Here is a 17,842-nt window from a genome sequence, read left to right on the forward strand (position 1 = left end):
GTTGAATGAGTTCAAAAAAATTATGTTGTTAGTATCCAAACTCGACTGACAATGATACTTTCCAATTCTCATATCATATCTCATCTTTCTTTGCTTACGATGTTGTTGTGTTTCTTGTCAAGGTGAAGGGATGAAGTAATCCAATGGTAATTTTAGAAGCATAAATGGTGGTTTGATTAATTGAGTTATGACTATAAGAAGGGGACTATTAAGTAATGCCATAGTAAAAAAAGACACATAGTGGTGATAAATGATGGTTTGATTAATTGAGTTATGACTACAAGAAAAGGACTATTTATTAGGTAGTGCCATAGTAAAAAAAAACACATAATGGTGAAAAATATAGTAATAAGGCTCAAAACCATACCACCACCCGTTAAAACTATAAATTTATTTTACTTGCAATTGACTAAGTCATTAAATAACTTAGTTAAGAACAGGTCACATTATATCAAGTTGAATTTTTTGTGATTTATAATTTTTACACTTGCAATTAATTGTAAGCTATATCAATGCCCAGCCCTAATTCTCACATTCCATTTGTTACTCTTCATTTTATCTTTTCATGTTTTCCTTCTCTCACACTTAAAAATTAATATATGTTTGAAAAAAAATAGTCAGTGATATTTTTATTAAAAAAATTTAAAAGAAAGGGTTATGTTTATAAGAATAATTGAGGGAAACAAAGAGATTTTGAAGCTATTATTATTTCATGCATTTAATTATTGTATTTTTTAACAATAAAATAAATATAGTGTCTCATTTAAAGATAAAAAAATCATCAAATTAAAAAATATATTTATCTTACTCTAAATTGATTAGTAGGAGTTTAAATAAAACTTTATCTTTAATCTGATATATCTACAAGATTAATTTACAAATCTAGGTAATAATTAAACAAAACTGTAAAAAAAAAAAAAAAAAGGTGATTTGAACATTTAAAGAAATTATTCCAGGAGTGACGACTCAAAAGTTTAAACCTCTTTTTTTTATTGAGTACCACTTTTTTGTAAGTAAAAAAGTTTTATCCTCTAGCATAGATTTGTATGCATATAAATGAGTATCAGATTTCCCTTCTACCAAAAGTAACGATATAAAATTTAGATATATAATATATCTTGGACTTGGTGATGAAGAGTACTGAAGCGTGTATATTGCTCATTTGCTATTTGATCACCTTTATTCTTTATACTTATGGTGTGCCTTAATAGCCAAGATATCACAAGCAAAGTCGAAAAGAAGAAAGTGAAGAAATACACTGTGATACTGCGATTAAACACTGAGGATTTGATAATTGACATCATATCACTAATACAAAGCTGTAAAGCAGGTATCATGGCCCTTGTTATATCTTTTCTCCCCGGCCCTTTTCTTAATTATTACACTTACAATTATATTTGCTTTTCATCCCATCAATTACCATTAAGTGGTATTTGATACAAAGAGTGCTTTATTATTTTTAAGAAAATAACGTGTGAATAAAAAGTCCTTTTATGTTTAACAAAAAAAAAACATTTTTTGAAAATTAAAAACTCATAAAAATGTTATTTTTTAATAATTAAATTATATTTTTATGTTTATAGGCATCTAATAAATCTTTCACGTAATAGTTGCAAGTAAAGTTATTAAGTTTTTGTATAATAATTCACTCAACACATTTTATTTTATTTTCAAAAATTCTATTCCTGAAAATCTCATATTTTTTAGGAGTAATTTTGTTGGAAATGAAAGCTTTCTTGGAGTCAATGTAATACAATCCTATCAATTGGTTAATCTACTTGGCCATTTGGTTATTATGTTAACTAATTTCTTATTATTGTCTTGTACATATTAAACTAGTTTGTTCAATAATTCCAATCTAAAATAATAAATTTTAAGGCATTAAAATAATATACTTGTTTTACTATTTTAAAAAAAGTGAGAAATCAAAATAAGAAAAATCATATCTAAAAAAAACAAAGTTATATTATTTCTATGTCAAATTGATACGGTACTTTAGACAATTTTATTTCTCAATCTTTTTATATTTAATCAATCAATTTATCACAAAATTTTACTTTATTTTTTCTGTTATACACTTAATTATGTATATATATAAAAAAAACCTGTACAAATATAATTTATCAAATAAGTATTAAATTATCAAAATAGGACAAGACTTAAATAAGTAAAATAAAGTCGATAAATGAGATAATAACTTGTTAATGCCTAAGCATTGAGGGCTGTCTGAAATGAATAATTGGTACATGTGATTTACAAGTAGTTGATAAGAATTGTTGATAGTCTCTCACAATTAGAGTAATTTAATCAGAGTAGGGGTATGATGAGTAAGGATATGTACTTGACCCAACAAAATTTTCTTTTATATAGATATTGATGGTCACAAAAATGAGTTAAACGTTTTTTACACTTAACATTGTAATTGTTAGATATATAATGAATTTAGCTTCTTTACATGTGTGATGGTTAGATCAGTTTTGTCACAATATTGAATTTGCAATGAATTAGGATGAGAGTATATCCATAGTAATCAAGAGTTTAACAACCTATTGATAGCAAAGTTGGATGTGTAAATGTGCCTTTTACCCAATTCTTTGCACATCCAAATTTAAAATAACAATTTATCCAAAAAATAAAAAAACCTAACTACTCAATGGAGGGAACTAAAAAAAAAATATCAGTTAGTTTAATTGATACATATTTAATTTTTTTAATAAGCTTTTAGGTTTAAAATTTATATATTAAAAATATTTTGTTGAAAGAATTAGTCTCATCATATTTTTAATTTTGAAATAATTAGTCTCACCATATTTTTAGTTTAAATTATGTATTTCTTCAAGTTAGTTAAATCTTTCTATTTGTAAAGTTAAATAAATTTGATTTTTTCATTAATTTTTTATTGCATATTCTTAAATTATTATTTTATATATAAATGTTAAGAGTTTATGATAAATTTGGGATGGAAATAATTTTAAAATTTAAAGGTTAAAATTTTAGTAAAAGTTTTAAAAAATTTATGGAATATTTTAGGATATGAGATATTGATTTCAAAATAAAATAAAATTATTTTGTGTAAATTTTAAATTTTTATTCGATAAATTTTGAGTAGATTTTTTTTTAAAAAATTAATCACGTAAAAAAATAATTTTAGACAAAAAATTATTAACATTGCCAAATTTTCTTAATTAAAAAAATTAACTCAAAAACTTACAAACTCGAAACGACACCCAATTTTAATTAAAAGAATTAAAAATATAATTAATACTTATTAAAATATTAATTTAATTTTCATAGATGTTAGCACTCTTTATTCATGAACATTATAAAAAAACTTTTCCAATTTGAGTAATTAAATTACATCAAATTCAATTGAAATAATCATTTATTGGTTTAGTTAAGTTTATGACTTTTCAATAAATGAAAATAATAATCAGCCATATATTTTTATAAAAAAATATTAATTTAAACGTTTTTTTAATCTGTAAAAATATAATTAAATTTAATTTTGATCTTTTACTTTTTATATTTTACTTATAATATCTAAAATAATATATATATATATATATATATATATATATATATCTAATTATACCATATGAACTACCATTTTAAAGTAAAGTATATAACATATTTAAATATATACCATATTATTAATATATGATACTGAATTTTTAAAAAGATTTTAAATATTATAAAAACTAAAATAAATGAAAAACTCATGTGACAAAAAAAAAATTATTTGTATTTACAAAAATTAAAAACATATCTTACCCAGATTAAAACGTTATGGTCAAGTGCAAAGACCATCCCAAATGACAAAACCTTGACTTAGAACTCATCTGCTGCCATAACAAATCGTGTCCTACATTGCCATCGTGCTCGCAACACCGTGATGTTTGCAAACTTCGATGTCGTAAGCCCTGAACTTCAGCCCCCACTGGCCACTGTGATATCGTTATCCAATTTGCGATTTCGACAAAAGCGCCTGAAGCTGAAATCATGCCCTTTACCCCCAGTTGCTGCTACGCAAGTGGTCCTCGACACTTCGATTCTTTCCCCATCTCCTCTACCAATGTCCAAAATTGTTTTGTTTTTCAGTTGACTTCTATTCTATCAAATATCTAGATATCTGTTTATTAATACATATAAATAACCATGCCAATATATTTTGAGCTCATTTCGCTTCTGAAAATACATTCTATTTTTATTTTTATTTTAAGTGATAATTGAATATTTTTATAATATTGATAAAAAAATTATTAAAAATGCTTATTCTTTGATTTGTTGAAGCGAGCTTGATGAGTTGTATGACTAGAGTATTGGGTTTGGTTATTTTCTGAAAAATCTTTTTGTGATTCCATGCTAGTAATTCTGCATTATTTTAATGAATCATTTAATGCCACAATGAAAAAGTTGGATCCGACAGAGGGGATCAAACCAACCCACTTTTAATTTGGTTTGAATTTCGTAAGAGAAACTAAAGCCAACAAAATCAAGGCAATTAAAATTTTGATTAGCTTCCATTTTTTTTACCTTTAAATATGAACTGAACCGATTTGCGTACACTCCAGAGTCCAGACATGAGATTGAAAATATTCATTCTATATTTTTCTTTAAAATGGAAAATCTTACGTAGAAGGTACGGTTGTTAAGGCAATTTCGCGTGGGACCCAATAGTTGGCGGTGCTGCTAGTTGTGTTGCCAATATTTGCACCGTGAAATTCTTAGGTCTTTGATAAATGATTGCATGACATGGTGTTGTGGCATAAGATTACTGGTTCATTAAAATGGGTTTGGCCCACCTAAGCAATTTAGTGTACCGCTAACACCAGCTGGCATTTGGTCCCACAAAACACCAAATCAGAACCAGCACAGAAACAACACTGTGCTAATTGCAAAACGAGTAATAAAGCCACAAACCAATGCACATTAGCGCAAATGTCACTTGCTATATTCAATTCTTCGATATCACATGCGCCTAATGCCAATATGGGCCCCCTCCAGACTGGATCAAGCGCCATGCTGCTGTGCTTTGTTTTTTCTTTTTTGTTTTCTTTTCAATATAAATTATCTTTTGGATTTAATAATTTATGCACTCAGGATGCTAATAAAACATAAATAAAGTGGCCTCCCTTCTTTTATTAAATGCTACTACTATTGAATAATAATACCTTTCAAAATATTAAATTTTTTGCTATTTCAAAATATTAATTTTATTATCTTAAATGTTGCTACCGAGTATCCAAATATCATGGGCTATTTAATGAACGTAATATCTCCGCTTTTTATCTGTTATTTTTAAATTTGAATCAACTTCCTTGCTTACTAGTCATTTTAAAATTTAAAGTTAATATTAATTATTATTTTTCAATTATATATATTGAAAAAAAATGAAGAATCACAATATTTGAAATGTCCAAATAGTAAATAAAAAATAAAAAATATATTTAAAATTGTAAATAATTTTAATAAACTGAAAAAAAAACTTTTTAATTTATGTGTTATAACCACAAACGATAAATTAAAAAAAAGCATGAAGTAATTATTTTAAAAAAATTATTCTCAAAATAAGAAATATTTTCCGATTTATTTTATACCCAGTGTGTAGTATTTATACTCGTTAATAAATCTCACATTTTACTTATTTAACAAAAAATCAACAAAACAAAAGTCTTCATGAAATCATGAAAACTCCAAATATGTCTCATTTTAAGATTTTGAGAATTAATAATATTTCCAGTCATATTTTCTCTGAAAAAAATCACACATCTTTCCTCATTAGTAAATAGTAATACTAATATCTTCTTTCCGAATAGATTATTAGGGAAAAAAGCAATTAATAATAATAAGAGAAATTGAAGAATTGAAACGCGGTGTTTGGACCTACCTTAGACACATTGATCCAACGGCTAGTGGTGGTCCATGATAAGGCGGGACCCACTTGAAAATTAGCGGTTCTGATGAATCGGCACGTATCCGTTTCTATTCTAAACAACGGTATCATCCAACAACATCAAAGGGCCAGATTTATACGCATAAATAAAACTAACGAGTAACAAACAAAGGCCTATATAAACCTTTCGCCACATTTCTCAGACCCCAAATCTCTCTCTTTCTCTGTCTCACAAACACACTCTCAACAGTGTCACCCACAAATGGATCGAAACAGTATCCTCTCTCTCGCATTGATCTGCATTGTAGTCGCCGGCGTCGGAGGCCAGTCTCCGGCGTCAGCGCCATCTAAATCTCCGGCAACTCCGGCCGCGACCACTCCCGTTTCTTCACCAGCCCAAGCTCCTTCCAAGCCACAATCACCAGCACCCGTTGCTTCTCCCAAATCCTCTCCTCCAGCTTCGTCTCCTCAAGCTGCAACCCCCGCATCGTCGCCGAAAGCATCACCCTCCAACGCCACAGCTCCTGCTCCGGCGACCAAACCTCCGGCCGCGTCTCCTCCTGCGGTGACTCCAGTGAGCTCACCGCCGGTACCAGTTCCGGTTAGTTCTCCACCCGCTCCCGTTCCAGTAAGCTCACCTCCGGCACCGGCACCGACAACTGCTCCGACGACTGCTCCTCCCGTGGCGGCTCCGACTACCCCGGAGGTTCCGGCTCCAGCTCCCAGCAAGGGGAAGAAGGGTAAAAAGAGTAAGAAACACGGTGCACCAGCACCTTCACCGTCGTTGCTTGGTCCTCCTGCACCACCGACAGGGTCTCCTGGACCCAGTGAGGATGCTTCTTCTCCTGGACCTTCAACTTCTGCGAACGATGAGGTATGTCTTCTTGTCTGTTCTACGTGTAGTGTACGCTTATTTTGTTACTTTTGTACAATCCGCATCAGATCTGGGATTTGTTATTGTAGTTTATGACATCGTGAGAGAATTGCTTGTTTGACTTTAACCGAGTTTGGGTTTTAACTAACTCAAAGCCTTCAACGGTAACTTTAACTCACAAACTCACATGTAGGTTACGGTGTGGCCACGCGCCACCATTTACAGTGGATTTGGTTAGGGTAACTTTTGGAGTTAATCAAAGGAGAACCCACGCTTTTTTTTTTCTTGCATTTTTTATCATTAATTTTTTAGGATTTAAAAGGTTAATATTTTTTAATATGTCAAATCAGGATTAAATAATCTAAAATACTGCTAATATTTTAATTAATTTTATAATTATTTAGGTAATTTTTGTGAATTTGAAATAATCTAAATTCACATTTAATAGTGAGTTAAATCTAGGATTTTGCTTTATAATAATAATTATAAAGTTGTTAAGAGAACATGAGTAACCTTTGTCTTGTAGGAAAAACATTGGTTGGTTCCGACTAGAGATTGTTTATATTACAAATTATTGTTAATTATATATGTCTGTATGTAAATGGGAATTTAATTTTAATATCTGAAGTTTCCGCCTTTTATTTTTTCAGAGTGGAGCAGAAACCCTTATGTGCTTGAAGAAGGTGCTGGGAGGCTTAGCTTTGGGCTGGGCTACCCTTGTTTTGATGTTCTAGAGAGACACTTTGTTGCTGTTATTATATTCTTAGTATCATTTCTTTCTTTCTTTTTCTTCTTTTCGACCCTGTTTGGGCTACACATTACATTTATTTACATTGTTACCTTCAGACTGTTATTATTATTCTATTGATGTTGTTGCCATGCCATTACTAGCGGGCCTTTTGTTTTGTTGGATTTGGCTTTACATCACTGCTCCGTGGGACAGCTTGAAAAGTAGACACCGGTACATGTCGATGACTTTTCTTTTTATACTCATTTAAATTTTATTAACGAAGTCGGACTACGAGTAAACAAGTGATAGGAGATAATATCACAATAACAAAGGCACATGAAATGCAGCAGAAATTATTTTCTAAAATTACAAAAATCTACAGGGAGTAATGAAAAGGAAAATAAGTACTAAGGTTTTTAATGCAAAAAATCCTTTTAAAGTAAAAATTACGGGTCATTTAAATAAAAAATTATCTCTATTATATGAATAAGGAAAGTCTTAATCAAATGTATAAAATAATGCTAACAATCTCTCAAACAACGATGCAATCAAATTTACAAATGTAAATAAATGATGAAAATTCTTAAAATAGAGTAATTGCTCAAGAGAGATTAATACCATGCACTATAGACTCTGCCTCATGATTCAACTATTAAAAGTGAAGAATTGTGTCTTAAATCTACTCATCAAATTTTTTAATTGTAATTTTATAATTATTTTGGGTTTAAAGTATAAATAACTTATCTTCTTTTTACTTACTAAAATATTACTCTTTCTAACTAAAATGAATTCACTCTTAACTTCTTTTATCTCTCTCTACTTATTAAGACATAAATTAACCTTCTTATTTTAGTTTTTCCTTGATATTGAGAGTGTAATACTAAACAAATTTTCTTCTCACAACAACTATGTGGAGATGGTTGTCTATTTCACAATAAACTTCTATTTTGACAATATCTTTGTCATAATTTTAGGACCATTATTATTGGTGTGAATTTTTGCCAATTCTAACAATCTAACATCCAATACATCACAAATTCTATAATATTTTACATCAATCTGGTTAAACTTAGAATGAAAAGTTAAATTTTTACCTAAATGAATAACAATTTAACTATCACAAAATAACAAGTATTTTCCTTGAACAAAATCAAGATCTTATAAGAATTTATCTCCTCATAACCTTAAATAACTACTATCACAAAGATGTCTCAAAATCTTTTTTACAATAAATGTTCTCTACTTAAATTTAACATAAATCTACTTATTGTATCAAAAATATGTATTATATTTATTCTTGTGCATACCATTACATTAAATTACCCATAACAAAGGCATAAGGAACATATTTCATATTTAATGTCTTAGATTCATTTGAAATACTCTATTTAACACTCAACTTAATATGAGTAAGAAGATGAGTGATTATCGCTTTAACATTTTCCATTTGAAATTTCTATAATATATTTTTAATATAGTGCTCTTGTGATAGCAAAATTTTCTCAACTTGTTTATCACACATGATTTTTATACCAAGAATCTATTTAAAATCTCTCATGTCTTTCATAGTGAAAACCACAATTAATTCCTTTTTTAATATGTTAATATTAAAAATATTTTTCTCAATAATAAGCATACCATCAACATATAATAACAAAATAACAAAGTTATCATCATAAAACTTTTTTTTAACAAAAACACAATGCTCAGAAGTTGTCTTCTTGTAGTTTTGCTCATAAATAACAAACTTAAACTTCTTATATCACTATCTTGGAACTTAATTCAAACCGTATAGACTCTTTTTTAACTTACATATATAGTCTTTTCCTTTAACAAAAAAACTATTAGGTTAATTTATGTATATCTCTTTCTTTAAATCACTATGAAGGAAATTTGCTCTACTTCCAAATCAAGACTAACAATAATTCTTAACATAATTCTAATGGATGACATCCTCGTTGCAGCAAATAAAATTCCATTGAAATCGACACATTTTCTTTTATTGAAACATTTTACCAATAATTTGGCTTTATATCTTAGAGATATAGAATTGCTCTCTTACTTTAACCTATAAATTCACTTATTTTTCAAGGCCTTCTTGCCTTTAGGCAGCTTTGCTAAATCTAATGTGGGTTTATCATGCAAAGGCTTCATTTCATCTTGTATTGCATCTAACCACTTTTTTTTTTTTTACACTTTCTATGGCCTCTTGATGATATTTAAGTTTTACATCAATTTTGATTACATAATCACCAAATGATTGTCTCTATCTATTAAACCTCCTAAGTTGAACTTAAGGTGGTTTAAGAACATCGCTAAGATTCTCATCTTGTGACATTTTATGCCACTCCTTAACATCATCAATTGGAACATCATCTAAATCATCTCCAACCTGTTAATCATCAACATAATCATGTTACTTGCCATGCTGAGCACTACTCTCAACAGTATCCAACCTATGAATAGATGATCGAACTAAACTTACATAAGGCAAATTATTATCTTTCTTTAGTGTAGTCTTTTTCACTTTATCAATGCTTTTAATATTTTAGTCTTTCAAGAACTTTATATTATGACTTCTAACAAGTTTTTCTTGATGAGATCATACCATTTGAAATCAAATTTATGTTGAATATAGCCAATGAAGATACACTATCTGGTCTGGACATTCAACTTGGAAGTTTTCATCCTTTGGAACATTACAACCAAATACTCATAAATGATAAAATCTGACATTCTTGTCAAATCAAATTTTGTTTGGAACTTCACTATTCAAAGCAACTGCAAGACTCGTAATAATAATATACATTACTATGTATAATACCTTATCCCAAAAAATGCTTAGGCAAATGTACTTCAAAAAACATACATTTAACTCTCAATCAAAGTCTTATTCATCATTTATGCTAAACTATTTAATTAGGGAGTTTTAGGAGAAGTCTTTTCATATTTAATATCATGCTCCTTGTAATGGACATCAAAGAGTCCACAACACTCACCATTATTGTTAGTACGAATGCATTTGAGCTTCTTTCTTAATTACCTCTCAACCAAAGAGTGAAATGGTTTAAACTTCTCAAGCTCTTAGTCTCTTATTTTCAAATCATAGACCCAATGCTTTATCAAACAATCATAAATAAAAGTAACAAAATAAAGCGTACTGCAAAATGACTTTACCTTTAATAGCTCACAAATATTAGAATGCACCATTTCAAAGCAACTGCAAGACTCGTAATAATAATATACATTACTATGTATAATGCCTTATCCCAAAAATGCTTAGGCAAATTTACTTCAAAAAACATACATTTAACTCTCAATCAAAGTCTTATTCATCATTTATGCTAAACTATTTAACTAGGGAGTTTTAGGAGAAGTCTTTTCATGTTTAATATCATGCTTCTTGTAATGGACATCAAAGAGTCCACAACACTCACCATTATTGTTAGTACGAATGCATTTGAGCTTCTTTCTTAGTTAACTCTCAACCAAAGAGTGAAATGGTTTAAACTTCTCAGCTCTTAGTCTTTTGTCTTCAAATCATAAACCCAATGCTTTATCAAACAATCATAAATAAAAGTAACAAAATAAAGTGTACTGCAAACTTACTTTACCTTCAATGGCTCACAAATATTAGAATGTACCATTTCAAACAACTCTAACTTCTTTAAAGGAGAATGTTTCTTAAATAATACTCTGATCTGTTTACCGGCTATGCAATAAGAACATTTCTCCAACTCTACACTCTTCAATCTTAGAAGCACATTCTTTTTACTAAAAGAAGTTGATCTTGAGTATTCTTTATGATGGTAATGGAGATGAAAATAGGAATAATTTTATCATTTCTCATTGGCAATGCTAGTATAATTTGGTATTCATCTTGTGAGTCCAAAAAAGTTGAGCCCAATGAAGGTTCAAAAAAGAACTTTTATTATACTATTGAATACATAATTGATGGTAATATAAGATGATGTACTTGTCAAGATACTTCAATACTCAAATTAGTATTTATACTGATAAAATAATAATAATAAAAAAATATATAATGCATAAACTAAACAATGTCATTATTTGGTTATATAAACTTAAATGTCAGAAACATATAACCTTGTTACTACAGTGAGATCTCATGTTTTAAGACAATATGATATAATTATAGAAAATTCTAAATCCTTAAAAATATAGGCATGCATGAAGCGTTAGATATGCATGCACATGTAATTAATTAAATTTTTAAAAAAAATCTATCTCAATTTAATATTAATAGTTAATAGACTTATAATATTATTAGAAATTTTTAAACTTTATTGGGTTATTTCATCTCTTTATAAATAAGAAAAATAAATATATGAGATTATATAATAATAAAATAATAATAATAATAATAATAATATAATACATTGTAAAAAGTTACTAATTTGTCATTTGAATTTTTGATAATTATATATGATATTGAAAGAGAATGTAAAAATTTGTTAATTCATTAGTTAGTAGTAATATTTTAAATACTAATAACTAAAAATAAAATATGTAATTTTGTTAAGATAATTATATAATTTTTTTACAAGAAATTACACAAATAAATAATGTAATAGTATTTTTATCATAGTTTTAAAGAATATATAATGTATGATATATACATTTAAGAGTCGTATATTAGTGAAGTTTTTGTGTATTGTATAGATATTATTAAAAAAAATAAAATTTTAAAGTAAAATAATATTTTTTGATTTTTAAAATTTAATAAATTTTAAAAAATTATTTACTTTATTATTAATAATATATATTATCATATTCAATATGATTAAATTAAACAGATTTAATTTTATATTAAAAAAAAATTAGACTATTGTATGTAACCGAACGTGAAAACTAATTAATTTATATACTTTCAGTTTTGAGAATGAGCTTACACTTTTAATGTAGATAAATAAAAATAATAATTTTTACTAAATAAATAATGATGTGATAGAGGACAAATTTAGAAGATGACTCACTTTCAGGAGTTAATGACTTTTGTTAGGTTTCAGATTCTTTTGAGTTTGACTTTGTTAGATTTTTTTTACTACATTATAATGCTTTTATCTTTCTTCTTGTAACTTTCGACCTGCCCATTATCTTGAAATTTTTCATTGTGAATATATTATTATATTTTAATGATAGAATACCATTTTTTTTTCTTTCTTCTTTTTTCCCACAGGTGCTTTCAAATTTTTATAGCATAAAATATTGTTTTACAAACAAAAAAAATATAAAAACTTAGGAAATAAGTTTGGCTTCCCAAAACAAAAATTTTGCAATGTACAATTCTACACCTAACATCCAATTGTGCTTTAAGCATGAAAAAGGAAAAACTCAGGATGGTTGGCATTTTGTAAAAATCTTAAAAGCACAAAATGAAGACCAATATAAATAGAAAATGAGAGACCCGGAGGTAAAGGGAACTTTTTTTTTTCTTTTGAAGAAAAGGGATACAAAGTTTTTTTCATAAAAAAAAAAAGAGAGAGAGAGCAAAGATTTGAAGTAGCAACCAAATTTTGAAAAATTTTGAGAAGAAAGAGCAAAAATGTTTAGAAGAAGACAACTAGTTTTGCAAGAAGAAAGCAAAATTTTTAGGAGACAAGCATTTTTTTTAAAAGAGATCAGAGAAAGAAAAAAATCAAGCTAAAAGAGAGTAAAGAAATAGCACCGTTCTAGCAATTCATAATCTAAGTGTTGTTCACATTTGAAAACCTCTTAATCTTTTTAGGTATGATCATTGTTCATAGACCCATATTCATATAGATATTTCTCGAGCCTTTTCAAAATGAGAGAGAGAATAGAAATTGAATGGTAAAAACAAGGAGTCACAAATATTTGATAATTTTTTTCCTTTTTATATTATTATTACTTTCAAATGAAAAGAACAAAAAAATGGGATGTGACTTTGTTTGACCTGCGCAAAAGCATTTATGATGCTACCTACTTGATAAAGTTTCATCTTTTATGTGGCATTATTTTATATCTTTAAACATTTGACGACATTTAATGACATTTGATGAGATTTGTAGGAGTAAGAGGATAGTAGCCTATAATGCGATTGAATCATAATTTTTTTATATTTTTTTCTTCTTTTTTTTTGTTTTTTTATTGATATTTTTGTTTTTTATTTTTTATCTTGTGGTGCAACCAGATGCAATCAGACTCTGAAAAAAAAAAAAAAAAACTAAGATTAGTGTTGATTTAGTTTGGAATTTTTTTTATCTTTATTTTATTTATTTTCATTATTATTATTATTATTTTAAAAATATTAGGTTTAACCAACTAAATCTAAAAAATAGGTAAATAAATAAATGATTTATGTCAAAATAAATAATATGAAAATAAAAATTCACATAATAATTATTGTGTTATTGTTTATATTTGGCATATTTATGTATGTGTGAGTTATTTGTCTTTAGTATTATCCTTTACTTTATTGTATTAATTTTTAGAAGGATTGATGTAATTAAATTTTATATCCATGTTTTGATCTTTTATTTTGTGATTAACAAATTATATTTTTAAACAAATAAATAGTGTAACGTTTGCGTTAATTTATAATACTAACGTATAGCTTCTCTATCATCATGTATTATAAATTGATAAAAATTATGTGTACTAACGTTACTTTAAGTTTTATATATCGTCAATACATATATAAATTAAATCTAATTTCTAAAATTAATTGATTATTATTATTTTTACTATTATTAAATATATCATTTAAAATATTTTTATCATATTAATACAACATTTTATAGTATTATTGTGTAACCTCTATATTTTTATACACTTTAAATTATTAGAACATATATGTACCGACGTTACTTTGGATTCTATACAATATAAATTTATCAAACGAAGTTTTAATCTTTTTATTAAATATTCTTTTCTTTTTTTTATCAATTCAAATATATGTATTCCTTTCATCAAATAGAATTAATTTTATATTTTAAATTTTTTTCAAGTCATATTTCTAATTTTGATGAATTAAATAACTAATCATTTTCTTATTTTATTATACGAATTTTTGCAATATCGATGTGAAATTTACATTGCCTTTGATTGCCCAATAAATTATAAGAGATTTATTCATAACTTATGTTATCTTAAATTTTCTTTTAACATTAATCATAATCAAAATTAAAATTCAAAAACTTTGTTTACGAATAAAATATTTTTAACGATTTGCAATATAGTTATGATCTTCCTTCACCTTTTATATTATTTTTCGTAGGATATATTTATAATCGCATTATCTTGTATCCAAAATATTATAATTTTATGAAAATAATTTTAATTTTAAAATAAATTTTCTTTTACTAAATTTAATTTTAATCAACCAACTTCATATTTTTTAAATAGAATTATTTGGCTTTGAGTTCTTCATTTCACCCGAGATACATAATAGCAGAAACCAGACCCATCAAGTCAAAATAATTTTTTAAGGTATCTATTAACATTTTAATAAATAATTTGTCTTCTTTTAAAATAACAATAATAATAATAATAATTGTTATTGTTTAGGGGTTAAATAAATATTTTTTAAAATTAAAATAAATTTATACAATTAATTTAAGGTAATATTCTTTTAAAAAATAAATGTTATAGGGTGCTAACACCTTTTATACATGTAAATGACTCATAGATTCATTTTTTGTTTCAAAGATTATGTTTTAAAATTTTTCTAAAATTTATTTTAATAAACTTTGGTGACGACTCCCTTGATTTTTTTTAAAAATATTTTTTATTTCTAGAAGATGTTTTTCTTAAACGTTTTTGTTGTACTGTTTTTATTTCTGTTTTAAAGCCTTTCTTTCATGAATGATGCAAGTTTTAATTTGATTCTCTTGGTTTAAGAGAGTAATCTGATTATATACTATCTATTGCCTCCCTTTTTCTTGTATTTTGCATTTGTAAATGTAATTCTAAGGTTCAACTCTACAAGACCATGATTAAGTGACTTAGAATCTCATTTAATGCTAATGTTTGTAAAAAAGATTATGTTAATATGATGCTTTAATTATCATCACATGTCTACATCATTTTTTAATTTAATAATTTTTTATCCATTTTATTATTTTTATTATTATTTAGGCAGGACAACTTGCCAAGTTTTCAATGGCTGTTTTTTTTGGTCGAAACTTTTCAATGGGGTTAACATGTTTAACACATTCCCAAAAATGGGCCAGCCCATCTTGTTCCTCTTTTGCAAGGATGGTGGTGGATTGGGGCAAGCCCAACCTTTGTCAATGTTAATTACTGCTAATTTGCCTTAATTTCCTTGACACAGTATCACTAACGTTAGCAGAAGATTGTGATTCCGCCCTTGTTTCATTTCGGCAGTTTGCAAAACTGCAAAGCCATAAATTGTTTTTCATTAACAAATTTCTCTGCAACCCTTTCTCCTTTATCTTTTTATTTTAAGAAGCAGAATGGCTTTGCGAGGGGTTTGGCAACTTCACAAGCTAATTGTCAGCTGTTGCGACTGGGGCGGAAGTAGCAGAGGTATTAGGTATCGAAAAAATTCTTATAATATCTTCAATGCAATGTATTTTATATGCTCATATTCACAGTTTTGTTCTTGGGGACAGTAAAGTTTTATTTTTTACTTTTTGGGTATGTAGGTTTATAGGTTCTAAATTTCTATTGTGCTATAAGACCAATTTGTGTGCTTTGAAAGGATGGTGTGGAGTAGATCATAAATGTTTTGCCATCATGATTCTTATGTTATGATATGTAATTTAATGACTGGAGATATTCCTTCCAGGACTTAACAATTGAGATTGGTTATAGTCTTGCGTAGTTGCATATCTTCCAATAATAAGGTTTTAATCAGACTTGTGTTCTTTGAAATGGATGTTGTTCTGTGCTTTTTTGGCCATCTTTCTCCTTTAACTACAGGCTTATTCTTTGTTCTTTTATTTTGGTAACCGGTAAAAATTTAAGTCTAGAAATCTAGATGATAGCTTAATAACTGAACTTTATGTTCAACATCACCATTTTCTCCTAAAATTTACGAATAACAATTTGCTCTTGTTTGATAGGGCATTTATGGAGTCACATTTACCAGTGTTTAAGGAGAAGAATCCTCAATTAGAGGTGGTTACTGAACTCATTCGTGGTCAGCATCCACATCTTAAGGGTTTTTACAGTAAGATTCCTGTACTTGCTTGTAACTTTTTTTGGTTGTAATTGGTGATTGTCTTATGTGATGTTGCCAAGTACTGATGCTGGCTGGTGGGGGGGTTAAAATGAAAGTGCTGATATGACAATGTTACCATGGATGAGTGGACACACTAGAAAATATAGAATTAGAAAGGAATGCATAGAGAGAAAGTTGAGATAACATTGATCATGGAAAGGATAGTACAATCCCATCTTAAGGTGCCTTGTCGTATGGTGTCATTTAATTCATGTTGTCAAATCACACCTGATGAGAACAGGTTTTTGTTGTGATAGATGATTCTCCTATGAAATGCAGAGAACAAGAATGAGCGAGTGATATGTGTGAAGAATATGGATCCAGAAGACATACTTTTGCATGCAACAAGGCTAAGGAATGCATTGGGAAGGAAGGTAGTCAAATTGAGGACAAGGCACGTAACCAAACACCCCAGTGTGCAAGGTACTTGGACAACTGCTGTGAAGTTTTAAGATGGAAAACTTGGTGTAAGAAAATTCCCTAGGGCACAGTACCATGGTGGTTCCTTTGCTTATGGTGAGTTAGTATATGTTTGGAAACCCTTAATAATCATGTAAAAACATGTTTCAACGTGAAAGATATAATTTGTGGCGTTGAAATAGATCCATATTTGAATAGATTTAATACCAATTCAAACACGCCATTAATCAATTTGGGAACTAGTGGGTATAAGTTCTCATGTATCTGGCACAATCCCCAGTTTTTCAATAATAAGTGAAAAACCTAAGTAGAAGTGATTTTTGGTTCCGTTTAAAGTAGTGTTTGTTTCAGCGGCGTGGTGCAATGGGCAGCTTAATGGAGGAAATGCTTGTTTCTGAAAAACAATTGCTTCGGATACGAGATTTTCATGGTTGGCCTCAAAAAATTAAATCAATTTGTAAATAAATAAATAAACCTTTTGGTAGTTGAAACTTTTTTAGCGTAATTCTGACCCCTTTTTGTATAAATTTATGTAAATTTGGTTTTAAATGATGTTGACTTCATAAAAATATTTTCATTTAAACTGGAGCTTGAATTAAAATAATTTATGACAATGTGTTTTTATCGGAAAAGTGATTCTAAAAGAATGGATTTTGTTTGAGATAAATGTTTCCTCTAACAGTAGTAAATTATTGCTTT

The 17,842-nt window shown here is 27.8% G+C and overlaps 2 protein-coding genes across 2 annotated transcripts; both read left to right on the plus strand.

Annotated features, from left to right (window-relative positions):
* Positions 1–6,107: 6,107 nt before the first annotated feature.
* Positions 6,108–7,649, plus strand: LOC113859003 (lysine-rich arabinogalactan protein 18-like). Its single transcript, XM_027491820.1, has 2 exons — positions 6,108–6,767; positions 7,418–7,649. Exons 1-2 carry the CDS (start codon positions 6,156–6,158, stop codon positions 7,499–7,501), a joined length of 696 nt encoding a protein of 231 aa, XP_027347621.1. The 5' UTR covers positions 6,108–6,155; the 3' UTR covers positions 7,502–7,649.
* An 8,173-nt stretch (positions 7,650–15,822) lies between these two features.
* LOC113859014 (54S ribosomal protein L51, mitochondrial-like) lies at positions 15,823–17,607 on the plus strand. Its single transcript, XM_027491830.1, has 3 exons — positions 15,823–16,033; positions 16,566–16,672; positions 17,003–17,607. The coding sequence occupies exons 1-3, from the start codon at positions 15,954–15,956 to the stop codon at positions 17,173–17,175; spliced, it is 360 nt and encodes a 119-aa protein (XP_027347631.1). The 5' UTR covers positions 15,823–15,953; the 3' UTR covers positions 17,176–17,607.
* Positions 17,608–17,842: the final 235 nt, after the last annotated feature.

The sequence above is a fragment of the Abrus precatorius genome, unplaced genomic scaffold (genome assembly GCF_003935025.1).
Source record: "Abrus precatorius isolate BTA unplaced genomic scaffold, Abrus_2018 Scaffold2, whole genome shotgun sequence".
In the NCBI taxonomy this organism is placed as follows: Eukaryota; Viridiplantae; Streptophyta; class Magnoliopsida; order Fabales; family Fabaceae; genus Abrus; species Abrus precatorius.